At 42.8% G+C, this 14,480-nt stretch overlaps 1 protein-coding gene across 2 annotated transcripts in view; it reads right to left on the bottom strand.

Moving 5' to 3' along the window:
* The window catches only part of DCAF12 (DDB1 and CUL4 associated factor 12), a 35,650-nt gene continuing 22,030 nt past the window's right edge, over positions 861 to 14,480 (bottom strand). For both annotated transcript variants that reach the window (XM_021380347.1, XM_021380348.1), the window contains exons 8-9: positions 9,795 to 9,979; positions 861 to 9,051 (exon numbers count right to left, since the gene is read on the bottom strand). In XM_021380347.1, the coding sequence (XP_021236022.1) occupies positions 8,893 to 9,051; positions 9,795 to 9,979 (344 nt within the window). In that variant the 3' untranslated portion in view covers positions 861 to 8,892. The remainder of the gene's footprint in view (positions 9,052 to 9,794; positions 9,980 to 14,480) is intronic.

A 14,480-nucleotide genomic window follows, 5' to 3' on the forward strand; every position in this document is an offset into this window, starting at 1 on the left:
GTTTTTTGGACTTTTCTTTCTTTTTCAGGCATCTTCAAGCCTCAGGTACACCTGTTACAGCACTGCAGGAAGCAGAGACGGTTCTTCTAGAGGCATGGTCTCTAATACCTTGCATATAACGCTGCAGTCTCTCCATGACAAACTACTGTGGAAACCAGCAGCTCATGGCAAGGCCAAGTGAGAGAAAAACGGGGATGCAGAAGCAGCATTTGGCACACAGTTTTAACTCCTAACATAGAGCTTATAACGTTGTGAGGACATTCCTCTCAAACCAACCCTTCTAGTTCTAGGGAGGGAAGGTAAGACAGAGAAATAAGACAGCTGGACAGAGACCCCACTCTTGAGCAATGAAAACATGGAGGCAGATCTAGTGCTACAGATGCAGCTCTGGAGCACAAGATTCTCTTTTAAGACTTAGTGTCACACAGCCAACATTGGTCCATTCTATACCCAGAGATCCAGTCCCTCTAAGAGGAAACTGCTGCTTCAGGGCAATGAGGTAACAGAAGAAAACAGAACTAAGGTATTCTGAAGAGCCTGATATATCTAAGGGCAGAGCTGTGACTATCTTCTATGGAAGTAAGGACTGTTACTGCAGCCACACAGCAAACATGACTGATGTTTAAACTGTGAGAAGGCTGAGAACCTGTCCTTGGGTGTCAGTGCGGTCACTGGCAAAAGGTGAGGGGAGAGGGAACAAAACCAAAAAAAACAGTTCACTATTTCCTTTGAAGCAGCCACGTCTGCACAAATGCCAGACTGCTAAAGAGAGAAGCACAAGTCTGCTCACTCTCAGGCTGCCTTTGGTTTACTTGTTGCGGAAGGACTAGCAAGAAAGGAAGCCATCAGCCAAGCCAACACGCTATACAAATGCATTTTATTTAGAGATACCCATAGTAAGATGCACAAATACGTCTTGCTCACCAATTTTCAGATCACGCAACTTCAAGTATCGGAAAAACAAACTGCAGTTAATTACAATTATCTGTAGAACAGGGCAGTAGTAAAAGATTCATTTGTCAGACTACAGCATGGTTAACGACGCTCAGGTGAAAACACACAGGTTTAGGTATTTAAAAAGTGCATGGGTCATTGCCACATACACTAACATGCTTTTTCAAAGAGCAAAGTCCTTCTGGCATGAGAACACAGTAACCCGGTTAATATAAGATGGAAAACAAAGCTCTTAATTTGATCTGGAAATGCACCTATTAACAGTTTTCCCCAAAAGCAAATTAAGAGCCCCGACTGAGACATGGGAAGCAACCTGTAAAAATCACTGTTACATCGTCAGTGTGGTTAAACAACACAGATGCGACCAAAAATGATCAGTTCCAGCCTGCACCTTCACAGCTCTTCTACCACAGCCTTATTCAGAAGAGTCCAGAGTACTTGACTGCATTTAGCAAGCTGGCAGAAGAGCTGTAATCAAAGATCCAAACTCTTGCATTCACACCAAGTTCTTCCACATAACTGGAAATCTCAGTCTTTGCATTTCAAAAACCCCATGTTCCATCTGCAAGCATGTCAATTGGATCACATATTGCTATGTTTACTTTTGTATTCCCATCTAAACAGAGGAGAAGGTAGGAAGGGGTGCTGATCTGAGAGGAGCTGCACTGGTTTAAAGCTGTATTTAAGCCAGATGGAACCTGGTTTCTTTTGTCCGGTGTCTCTGCAAAGCAACGAAGTTCAGCAGGTTCCACTGCTCCATGCTCCCTTTTTCCTTTTAGATTGGGGCAGTGCTGCATGGTGCTTGGGAGGCACCAGTAAGGACTGTGGTATGGATGGTAACACTTCAGAACAAGAATCAAATCAGTCTGCAGTTAAAATTCTTGCATAACAAACAAGACACTGACTTCTGCATTGTCATTCAGGCACACATTTTATGTCGATGAACAGAACCCCCATTAACACTGCAACTTTCTGTGGGTTATAAAACAAATCTCCTTTTAAAGCAATAAGAACAGCCTCAGTTACTCTGTTCCTATATTTTAAGTTCTTAAACTGCTCCCTCACCTATTCCATCCAGAGATACCATTCCATTTGTGCGTATGCAGCTGTTTCTCCTCCCTAAAAATTGTTCAGGAAATCCTTGTTTCTGCACACCTTAGAAGTAGACAAATAATACCAATGCCTCACTAGGGTGGGCCCCTGTACCATGTCCAGGAGAGAGCTGTGAAATCAGTAGGATTTTGTACATTTGCAGTGAATCCCAGAATGAGAAAAATAAAAGCCAACTGAAATAACCAGCAAGTCCTTCATGGCTGGTACAGGAATGAACTTGGAGCAAAGCCCTTCAGGCTGAAAGGGGGGATACCAGCTGGGGCAGACATCAGGGCTGAGTAACAGGAGCAGGCAGATGGTGAGGCCCCGACTCAGCATGCTTCAAGCAAGCACTGAAGTCTCGAGCTGCAGCAGGGCTCATACAAGCGGCCCCAAGCCTTGCAGGTCTGGTACCTGGGTAAACCATGAGACAGCAAAGAACCTTCTGGAGTCCAGAGGAGCAGCAAGAAGGGAGCAAGGCAGAGACCGAGCATGGAGACAATGCATTTTGAACAAGATGGAGCTGCAGACAGGGCCCTTCTGGTCCATCCCAGCTCAAAGTGCATGGAGGTGGGTGGGAGCAAAGCACAGTGCTCTAAGTCATCATGAAAACGAAGAGACAAGCACACTGGTAAGCTTCAGTGGTGAGGGAGAGAGCAACTGACCACTGATTCTTCCCATGTCATCTTCACACCTCATCCAAAGATGACAGCAGTAGCTTTGCAAGTTCTGGGAGCGGTTCTGTAGTGACATAAGCATGAAGTACGATGGAGCAAAACCTCACAGCTTCCACTGCTCAAACACTGGCTCGTCTGAGTGCAGAGCAGCCTTGGGTATTACTGCTGGCCAAAGCTAATTGTAACAACTTTTGCCTTTTAAGCACAGGGTTAGAGTTTAGCTCTACTTACATTTTTTTTCATAATCTATTACATGCACACATGTGGAGAAAGCCTCCAAATGGGATCAAAAAATCAGCACAAAATTAGAGATGCGCCCTCCTTCCTTTCTGCTCAGAGATCTTTAGCTGCAGTGTTGACATAACAGCCACAGATTCCAATTTCCTAGCTGACCAAAGCACCACTGATCAGTTTAAGCAAGGATTGCACCAATGCTGGGCACCTTAATTTACTTCACAATCTCCTGACATCCACTGTACAGTACAGGTGTGTGAGAATTTCAGTCTCTGTAGACCTTGCAAGAGCGGAGTCTCCATATCTGAGTTGTCTAGACAGTAATTGAAGTTTATGGTAAAAGAACAGAGAGATCTTTCTACAGTGGGCCACAGGTTCTTCTCACTCTGACCTGATATTTTCCAGACCAGGTAAGAAGCTTTGAAGACTGTTAAGAGTTTGAACTAGGAAGAAATGTCAGAAGTGGAAAGCACTGAAGTTCACAAAATAAAGTGAAACCGATCTGTTCTACTGGAAACTGACTGATAAAAACAAGGCCTTAGTTTTGAAGAAACTCTAGAGTTGACAAGAACTAAAAGGTTAAACTCATGCTGCCGGTACCAAGATCAGCTATAACAGGGAACACACAAACCATAGAGCTCTGAGACGATGTATTAAGGTAAGCAGGTTGACAGCTAGTCATGCTGCTTCTAAAGACAAAGGTAATCTCATGGTTCAACAGAATTCAGAACTTCAGTTAGTTATGGATATATATGCCCATTTAAGATGACAGGAAGTGAAGAAGTGCTCCCATTTCCATGCTTTTAGGATCAGATTAACTGGGAATAGACATCTTGTATCAATCACACTCTATCTGCATAAAAGGCAGAAACCCAGCTCAAACTCCAGATGTCAGTTTAAGAATAAAGATATAATTTGCCAATTCGGAAAACAAAGCCAAACACATTATGCCTTTGTCTTGGGAAACAAAAAAACACCTTTCAAAGAGGAAAAAACATACACAAACTCTGAACAGCAAGGCCCACCAGCAGACAGGCTAGTTTTTGCCTGCTCCCAACAGCTTCCCACTGCAAGCTGCGTCAATAACTTTAAAGTTTCACACAGCAGGTAAAAACATGCACTATAACATTTGAAGAGCTATTACTGGTGCCTTCGACAGCTTCTGAGATCGTTCAGGGCACAGTGCTGTTTGACACAGTTCATGACAGAAACAGCAAGCTGAGAAAGGCTCTGTTAAACAGATGGAATTGCAGTTATTAACATCAGAACCTGGATTCAGAACAAAAGCCAGCAAGTGTCAGCACGTCCTGATCTCCACCTCACCCTCTGAGCTTTGGAGCTTTAAACATATTTGGAATAAAAAAACAACATTAAAAACAGTTCATTGTAGGGCATTCTGCCCTCAGGCAACAAGTTGTGATCAGCACACGTTTTAAAACACCTTCTGTAGTTTGTGCATCATATGCAATTACATCAGAGGCGATGGGGAAGAGCCAGCATCTGAGCACACGTTAACAAAAAAGCAAGCACTGACAGAAGTCACAGGTAAGATTTATTCCAAGACAAACCAGTGCATTGATTTTTGCCTACACCAGATCCTAAAACAAATGAAACAAGTCACAAAAAGTTAACAGTACAAACCTGTTGCAACTTCAACACATTCATCTTAGAAAAAGACAATGCATGCATCCAGCCCTAAGACAGCGACGAGTTTGTGAGATAACTTTACAAAGATCAAGGTACCAGAAGAGAAAGGCACATTAACCTCTGGTTGGTCCATTTTCAGCATTATTTGGATGAGTCATAGTGATTTATACACCCTGAGACTGTGGGAGGCCTTGAAAAGGAAATGAGACCAGGTGAATGGGTAAATAAAAAAGTACAAGTTCAATGAGATTAAAATTCAGCACCTGAAATTTCCCTCTTAATAAGGGAATCTAAAAAAGCAGTTTCTAAGAAAACCAAGTATTGATTCCTAGATTTTTGTTCTGAGATCAAAGAACTGACATCCAGAACTAGAGACAGCCCACTGTATGCTGCAAGGCTTTTTATACATCCCTCTTTTGGCTTCAGCCCGAGGAACAGGATTTGTATGTAATCAAGTGTTTTATTTGATTGATTTTTTTTTCCAGTCCAGAAGTGGTCAGGCAGCCTACACTTTCCCATTCCACCAGTGCTGGAACCCCATGTTGGGTCTGTGTGCACTCAGACCTTTTCAATCCCAGAGGGATATTAGAGGCTACTAGAAGATGGCACTCAATTTTCAATCATGAAGATTCCTTTCTGACAAGAGCAGGTTTTTTTTTTTTTTTAAATAACAAAACACCACATGGTTTTGATGAAGAAACACAGCATAGTAAGTAAAAAGATACCTCCTAATTTAAGTCCTAAAAAATTAACATGGAAAAAATAAAAAAGAATGGAAGGGACAGCCACTTGACCTCTCTGAAAATGTTTCTGATTAAGCCCTTTTACAAGTACCTCCTCAGCAACCAATAAGCATTCCCCCAACGTTATTAAAATCAAGTGTTCTGAGAGCAGTACCACCCAGCTGGGCTTTCTTCTTTTCTTGTGCTCTCTCTTGCCCATCCTCACCACAATGAAGTGCAGAAGCAAGAGAAAGCACACACAGGACACCCCTTCAGACAAGATGTGGCTGTATTTCTGCTCTCCTTGTATGCAACATGGACAAATCCCTGGTGTATGCACCTCAAAGCCTTTAAAATAAGCTATGAAGGCATTGCAACACTCAAACTTATTTTAAGTGGAGGTCACATCATGGGTTGCAGCTCTGGGGTGACCAGCAGTGCACAATGGGCAATTTTCACTTGACTTCAAGCCAGAAGGGGGGGTGTACGGCTAGTGCAGCAGGAGCTAGCCAGAGGGTCAGCTCTGCCTGCATCACACAGCATGTACTCCTAGGAATGAGCTGTATCCAAGATGAGTGACCAAGTTATAGCAGCAGTTGCAACAGAGTGATTAAGAACCTCTCAGACACCTTGGAAATGTGGGCTTATAGAAAACAAGAGTATCAGACCACCACAGATGGATCTCAGAGCTCCCACCTAGCTGCTGTAAGATGCTGCTGTGTTGCTGAGATGCAGTGACTGATGGCCAATCTGTTCTTGGTTTCTTGCAATCGAACAAAACAGGCAACCTCCACACTCTTAATAAGCCTGCTTTATTTCACATTTGCACCAGGTGAGGGACATCTGTTCATCACAAGGTCAATTAGTCCCTCTCAGCTGAAGGGCAAAAATTAAGACACCAAACCACCACTTAATATAGATGGAACACAACTTTAATTTTGTAACTCTGCAGCTGCAAGCTATATACAAAGCAAGTGCTCAAAGTGAAGAAAGAGGATGAAATTCTACAGAAGAGTAACTGATACACAATTATCTTCATCTTTAAGATACAAAAACGCTGCCAAAGGCTTCAAACAGAGGCAGCAAAAATATCCCCATAATGAAATTCAGGAGTCTCCCTCATTAAGGGAGTCACAAGAATCACTCACAATACAAATGCAACCTTTGTGGACAGACTAAATCCGGTCAGGTCTCTGGGCACTCTTGCAAAGTATTTTAAAATGGATTTACGTGGAAAATGAACAACTGAGTCTATGAACAAACACCTACTTACTATTCTTTGGTAATTTACTCACCTTGGACTAACACCAGTAGCACTGATGAAGGAACAAAACAAATGAACTCAATTCTTTACAACAGTCCCAGAAAACTCCTGGGGAGAACAGCAGCACTTCTCCTTGGCTGAGCTGACTGTACAATGGGGAAGGCTGGAGGAATGACCAGGAACAAGGTGTCTGTGAAGAGAGTGGGCATCACTCGCAATGCTATGCTCAAGTTTACATTGCACTGTAGGTTCGGCTTCCATGGGAATGTCTGTTACCTAACACCTGATTGTTGTTGAGGGGTTGTCTCCCAGTACTGCAAGCTGGGCATGACTGAACATATAAGTCACTAGTTTGATTGCATGTGATTATAAATACGAAAAATGTAGTCTACTTAAAAGAGGTGAGAGGTAAAATGAACAGCTTCCTACAATCAATAGCAGCACAAGATCCCACATTCCTGAAAAGTTGAATAGCAGGAAGAAAGGACTGACGGTCTGCTACAATTAGTTACCTTCTCTCCTTGCTGCCTAATGCCAGATAAACCAGCCTGCTCCCTCTCAGGAACAAACTGTTACATTGTGTAATCCCATCAGTCAAAGATGCAAGCCAGGGCCTCACTGCTTGGCACTACCAATGGAGAGGCTGGGTACGAAGACAAGAGGGACTGCAAGGACACAATCAGACTGTGGTAAGTAGCTCTGATGAATATGGCAGGAACTCTTGCAGAAAACAGAGTCACTCTACTGTGGCAGCTGTAATCTCCAGCAGAGACAGGAGAAAAGAGCATGTCCCAGTCTTGCCTTTTTTCCTCAGCTTCAACTGCTCATTTGGCACCAAAACAGCGAGGCCAAGGCATGCACTCTGCTCCAGCATTCATGCCAGCAGAAGATGGTAACAAGGCAAGAGTTCCTGGTGCCTGCTGGAAGACCAGGAATAGCACTCCAGAGCCCTGCATTTTAGCCTGGTATTAGATAAGATCACCATGCTTAAGCACATACACTTCACAGCTGGACCCAAAAGGCACTGGATCTGTTCACCCCACCCACAGTCCCAAGTGAAATTCAAGGGAGTTCAAACAGAGAAGGCAGTAGGGGAGCCTAGGGAAAAGACCAAACATCTCCTATAGCAAGCTAGATGACAGTGGATACTAATGCAACATGAACTAACAGCAAGTTATCTTGCTACGTGGTAAGCTTTTAGCCTGCATTAGACAAGTCTGAGACATACTCTTTAACCTTAGAGGAAAAAATAGTTTCTTTATTCCATTGGCTTATCAGAGGAGATGGATAACAACCTTAACAACCAGAACACATAAAAAATTGAAAAAATTGCATAACCTGGGACAAAAAACCTGGGCTTTAGGCAGTCTAAAAATAACCCACGAGCTACCACAGCAGCATACTTGGGAACCTTGGCTCGCTCAGAAAATAGTTTAGTTCACTTTTTCTTGTCATTAAAACTCGTATCCCCAGCCCCCATTTCCTTTCATCACCTCTGCAGGCCCTCAATGTGATGTTATTCTGCAGCAGCCATGCTGCAGAACAGTCTACTCAAACTCCAGCTGTGCAAGCTGATACCTGGATCAAGTACAGGAACAGAAGATCATGTTTTTGCTCCTGGCTCTGCTGAAAACTACAATTAAAATGTAAATGCACTTTTGAGAACTCCTGTGCTTCTGCAGTTTGGGCTTGATGGGTAACACCCCTGGGGAGTCTGTCCCTGGGCTCCAATGAGTACAGCTTAAAATTACTGTATTCCTTTACATATAAACAGTATCATTAGACTTGTACTTTTAAAAAATAAGATCAACCCAGGCCAGGGCCAGGCTCTGCAGATAAAGTAGTAGCTTATCTCTTATAAATATTTTTAATATTTTTTAATTACAAGTAGTCCTCACTCCAGGTAATGTAACTGACACAAAGTACCTGCACTCACACAGCCCCTGGACTTTCACAGAAAGCACAGGAGCAACCACTCTATTAGAAAGGAATCCTACCTCGCAGCAAAGTAGGGGAGGGGGCACGTGGCCAAGATAGCCTAAATGTGGGGAAAGAGTCATTTGGAGTAAATAAAATAAAGAGAGATATCAAACACCCATCATATAAAGGATCGAGGAGGTTAAAGCAAAGAACTGGTTCAAAGAGATGTGTAGAACTGTTGGAGGCCAACAGAAAGCTCTGCCAAAAAATAACTTGTACTTAAACCAAAATTCAATGGTATCACACAGTTTCATTCATTGTTAAAACAAAGGAAAAGAAAGTAGAAAACTGTGTAAGGATCAGCATTTGTAAAGAGTTATCATTAGCTCCAGAGACCAGCGTAATTCCCGTGAAGTCCTGAAGGAAGGGGGCCGCCTGCCACAAAGAGCTTTGTTCCAGATGAGTCGTAGCAGTGGGTGTAAACAGCATTTGGGAAGAAATTAATTTCAGAAAAATAATTCCTCCAGGTTTCATCATGATTCTGTTAAAGGAAAGTTTAGATTGTTATTGTTGCCAAACAAACAGAAAGCCTTGTTTCACAGAAGCAGAATGTCGTTTCCAGGGCCTAAAAGGGATCTTTTTTTCTGTTAATAACTCCTGAAGCTTCAGACAGATCAACTTGAACTGGAAGACTCCAGAGACTTCCTGAAGCTTTTTCAGAGGAGGTTTGCACGAAACATTGAGGCAGATAGGGTGAAGGGTAGGGAAGGTATCAAGTTTCACTAGTTTCTAAAGTTGCACAATGATAGAAAAGATAATGGCTTTGTCCAACTTCTCTCCATTAACTGCATTATAGTAAAATACAGGAAATTGAACTCAAGTACCTGTCACAGCATTACTTTAGGAAGGCACAGTTTTTAAAACTGTATACAGTTTAATCAAAACTCTTAATTTGAAAACCACGTTAAATTAGCATGTCTTAGAGGAAGACAACATTTTGTGTTTGAGGTATTAACAACTAGAAGCCTATACTTTTGATTGCAATGAAAGGTATAAAATCTAGCTCATTTATGATTCAGTGCACAAGCAGAGTAGTCCACCTTACATTCAAGCAACCAGTTATTCCAGATCCTTACATAAAGTGTCTGTGAAAACAATTTTGGAGCATTTCTTCGTTTTCATTATTACAGTTACCAGCTACATGATCATGGTTTTACTGGGATGCATTTCACACAGTTACCATAAAAACAACTCGTTTGAGCTCTGTGGCTACAAGCTACTCACCAGCCAACCTTTCCCTGTAGTCAGCTTCAAAATTTCACTCCCCCCTAATTTCTGCTTTTGTCCATAGCAGGCACGTGGGGGCCTTTCATCCAGGAACCTCTGGGCTCTGATATCATAGAACAATAAGGAACCATGCCCTGTTCCCACAGTGATGATGTGTTCATAGAAGCTCACTGATCGAATGCCTGTCAAACAGAGAAACAACACACAATTCAGTGAGGACAAGGCATGCTTTGGTTCTGCAGTGCCACTGCTTGACGTCTAATATTTTCTTTAACAAAAACTACCTACTAGTTTTCTCCACATCATATCAATTTACCCACTGCTGTGGGGCAGAGCAGATAAATCCCACTTGCACTACTGAAGAAGCAGCTTCAATTATGCATATGATTCCCCTTCTCCTCGGAGGCCATCTGCTTCACTGATGGTGCATAGTAAGATACTCCACTTTCAACAGGCTGCAGTTCCACCAGATAAGCAAAGATCGTAAGACACTTAAGATCAAGAGAAGCCTTGCTCTGACTGCAATGAGCCTCTAAGTAAACACAGCATGAGCAAGTACAGGGCAACACAAAGTGAAAAGAATGCCTGACTGGTGTTTCCCACGAGCTCACCCCTACCTAGCTACCTGCCAAGCTGTGCTAAATGGCCATATAAGAAAATTATTCTCAGCTGTCACCAAATGCATTTTGCTCATCAACAAAGGTAGCTCTATGCATGTGTAACTATAATAATTGCTAATCATTTTGATACTAAGACACATCAAGATCTTAAATAATTTTGAACTCTAAGAATAATTATTCAGTACTCTCAAATAAGTGCACAATCTTTACAGCTGGCATCTCCAACACTCCACCTAGCAATGAGAGCAGAGAAGGTATCCTACAACCCGAACATCATCACATTTCTCAGAAACAGTCTCAGGGAAATTCTGTACATCTCCTTATAGGAAGTTGCAAGACATCCTGTCATCTGCTCTCTTATTTACTGTGCAACGGTTCACTCTGTGTAAGCACCCTACCCCAAACTACTCACCTACACAGAGGAAATTCTACCATTTCTATGCTTCCCCTTCCTGTACAACATGATGCTGTGTTATACACTCTTTGGTTTCATAGACCTGTTTAAAGCATCACTAAATTGCAAATATTCAAACAGGAGGGGAAAAGATCCACTTGCAAACTGTCACTATACCAAGTGAAACTGGAAGTCACAGAACTTGTCCATGCTAGAATGCACACCAAAAGATGTGGACGCAGCCAGGGAGTTTCCACCTCTAGGGTCCTAACCAGAAACACACCCTCATCCTTCCACTACCATAACCTGATGTTATATCCACAGCCACATGCATCTGTGGCACACTCTTAGAACAGGCAAAGCCACACTGTTGTGTCTCAGAGATGAATTAAAGTCTGCAGGATAATAATAAGTGGGAAACCACTGTGAAGATTTCACACGTACTACATTAGATTTACCAGATGCATACAAGAATCTCCAGTTCAATTCACAGCTATAAATGCATATGAGTAGGTCAGAAACATCTTTCTTCCCCCCATTACAAGGTCATGGCCCTGGAAGACAAATACATTCAGAAGCCTTTCAACACTGCAATCAGCAACAGCAGGCACTTGAGTAAGGGGAGAAAGGCAGAAGAGGAAATATCTTCTATTTCTGCTACAAGTGCATTTGACTAGCAACCTACTTGCTTCACAGAAACGTAGTGTGAATGCAGACAACATACTTTTCAGGGCTATTTTTTAGTAAAAAACTATACAATACAAACCTGTGGATCTTCCTCTTTAACTGAAAGAAAAAGAGATGTACCCGCCACTAAGAAGACGTTTAGAATAGCACTTCTCCTTGGCTCCTAAGGTGCTGAAGTAACACCTCAGATCAGTAATATTGAACTAAAAGCACAACCTGTGCCTAAAACTGACCAAGACAAGCTAACATTCACGAGACTGTACTACTATCTGTGGTGTTGAATATTTGGGTCAGAAAATTGAGTCTCACTCCTATGAGACAAGGAGGCCCTACATACTGCAGATGCGTAGTACACAAAGAGCTGACACAGAATCTGAGCTTCATAAGCTCTGCCCGCTACATTAACATTGCTGCTGCCAGAATACAAGTCAAGGGCACATGAAAATACACTACATGCCAGCCAAGCAGAAAGCAGTTGCTCTTGCTGATCAAGGACTAGAGTTCAAGGCCCTGCATTTTCCTGTACAGCAGTTAAGAAAAGCAACACTTGTGAGACACACTAAAAAGCATTAATTGCCTTCTATGGAAAGTAGGTGATGTTATACCGAGTAAAAAAACAGCCCCAGTTCCAGACTTACTATGTTACTACTTTTCTCTGACCTGGTTTTATACACAATGCCAAAGTTAGGAAATGAGTGTGAAATTCACATATTTGTATTCTTTACACTGTATCATTCATACCCACATCTTTTCTCTACAGGGGAGAGATATGGGTTCGAAGGGCATTCAGTACATAAGGAATTGGTTGTAAGGTCACAGCCAGAGGGCTGTGGTCAACAGCTCTATGTCCAGGTGGCAGCTGGTGATGAGTGGTGACTCCCAGGAGTCCCTCTGAGGGCTAGAACTCTTTAACATTTGTCAGTGACATAGGTGAAAGGATTGAGTGCACCCTCAGAAAGTCTGCAGATCACATCAAGCTAAGTGGTGCAGATGATACGGCAGAAGGAAGGGATGCCATCCAAACGGACCTTGACAAACTCGAACAGTGGGCCCATGTAAACTGAATGAGGCCAAGAGCAAACGTTGCTCTTGCATCAGGGCAATGTCACATATGTATGGAGAATAAGTCCTTGAGAGCAGCCCCTGCTAAGAAGGACTTGGAGATTCTGGTATATGAAAGACTTAACATGAGCCAGCAGTGTGCACTTGCAGCCTGGAAGACCAACTATATCCTGGGTTGCATCGAAAGACGGGGGGGCCAGTAGAGCAATGGAGGCCATTGTCCCCCCTGTACTCTGCCCTGGTGAGGTCCCACCTGGAGTACTGCATCCAGGTCTGGGGCCCCCAGCTTAGGAAAGAGGTGGAGCTTTTGGACATGTCCAGAGGAGATGCCACGAAGATGATCAGAAGGCTGCAGCACATTCCCTAGACATACAGGCTGAGGGATAAGGCTTAGTCTGGAGAAGAGAAGGCTCTCAGGAGACCTCATTGCAGCCTTCCACTATTTAAAGGGAGATTATAAACAAGAGGGAAATCAACTTTTTGTATCAGTAGATAGTGATAGGACAGCGGGGTATGGCTTTAACTAAAGGAGGGGAGATTCAGATCAGATGTTAGGGGGAAGATTTTCATTGAGAGGGTGGTGAGGCACTGGAACAGGCTGCCTACACGTTTGTGTTGCTCCATCCCTGGATGTGTTTAGTGTCTGCCGCGATGGGGCACTGGGCAACCTGAGCTAGTGCTCAGCAATCAAAGAAGGCCTGGGCTGGAAGGGGCATCAAAGATCATCAAAGTTGCAACCTCCCTGCTGGAAGCAAGGTTGCTGGAATGAGACAATCTTTGAGGCCCCTTCCAAATCAAGTCTTCCATGATTCTGTGAGTCATCAGGTGCATGTGGCAGCAGACAGTGTTCAGATAACACCACTTAGAAATCAACCCAGGTTTTAGTCCATGAAATGACAACCTACTTTCTAGAGATGCTGCAGCACACCAAGTCCCAGTGGTATGACCAGAAAATCAAAGGACACAGAATCTTGGGAAATAGTAATACTTAAGTGCCCACAACTGAGGGATAAAGAGAGAACCATCCACTATACATAACAAAAAGCGTTGAACAAAGGTCTTGTATAGACACCAACTAGTGCCCCAGAGATACTACCTATACACAGATCACTCCCATCAGGATGATGACATATCTGGGGCAGAGACTTCCGGACACCACCAGGAAGCACACTCCAGCATCTTGGCACTTATTCCCTATGATATTAGAGAGTAACAGCATGCAGAGGACCTCCAAAGAGCCCTCAATGGCAGTGAGGTCAGTGGTGCTGGTAAGCTGTTCAGGGCTGGTGAAGTGCTATTTTTCATTCTAAAGAAAATCCTCCCATATCTGAAAGCAATAGGCCCTGACATTTATCTGGGAACAAACTCTAGTAAATGTAAATAAAAATTTCTTGACCCTTGTCTATAGGCCTCCACTTTTGATAACCCAACCAGTGAAGATATGCATGCTCAGATTTGAGTTAAATAAGTAATAACTTCTTAGCCATGGATTAATATAGTTTAAAGTGGGGTATTGCAGCACAGTGCCTCTTCTCATGCTTCCAAATAAAGGTCATGGGAAGAAGTGCATGGGAGCATGCACCCAGAAAGCCCTTATACTTGGCCCTGGTGTAAGGTTCAATTGAACAGACTGCATCCATATCAGAAAAATAAAAAAATAGTTACAGATTAGTATTATTTTAAGAGTGAACATTTCATATGTAAAAAAAATACACTGAAAATTAAAGTCTCAGTCATGGCTTTTAAAGTAGAGTAAGAACACACTCACACCACAGACTCCAAATATGATACCAAAGAGCAGACAGCGTGCTTTTTCATCTATTCCCATACAAAAATGCAAGACTAGTCAGTATTAATAGTGATGAGACAATTGCATTTGCTTTTATATGAAGTAAAACAGAGTAAGAGATTAAAAAACTG

The sequence above is a fragment of the Numida meleagris genome, chromosome Z, assembly GCF_002078875.1.
Source record: "Numida meleagris isolate 19003 breed g44 Domestic line chromosome Z, NumMel1.0, whole genome shotgun sequence".
NCBI classification, from domain to species: domain Eukaryota; kingdom Metazoa; phylum Chordata; class Aves; order Galliformes; family Numididae; genus Numida; species Numida meleagris.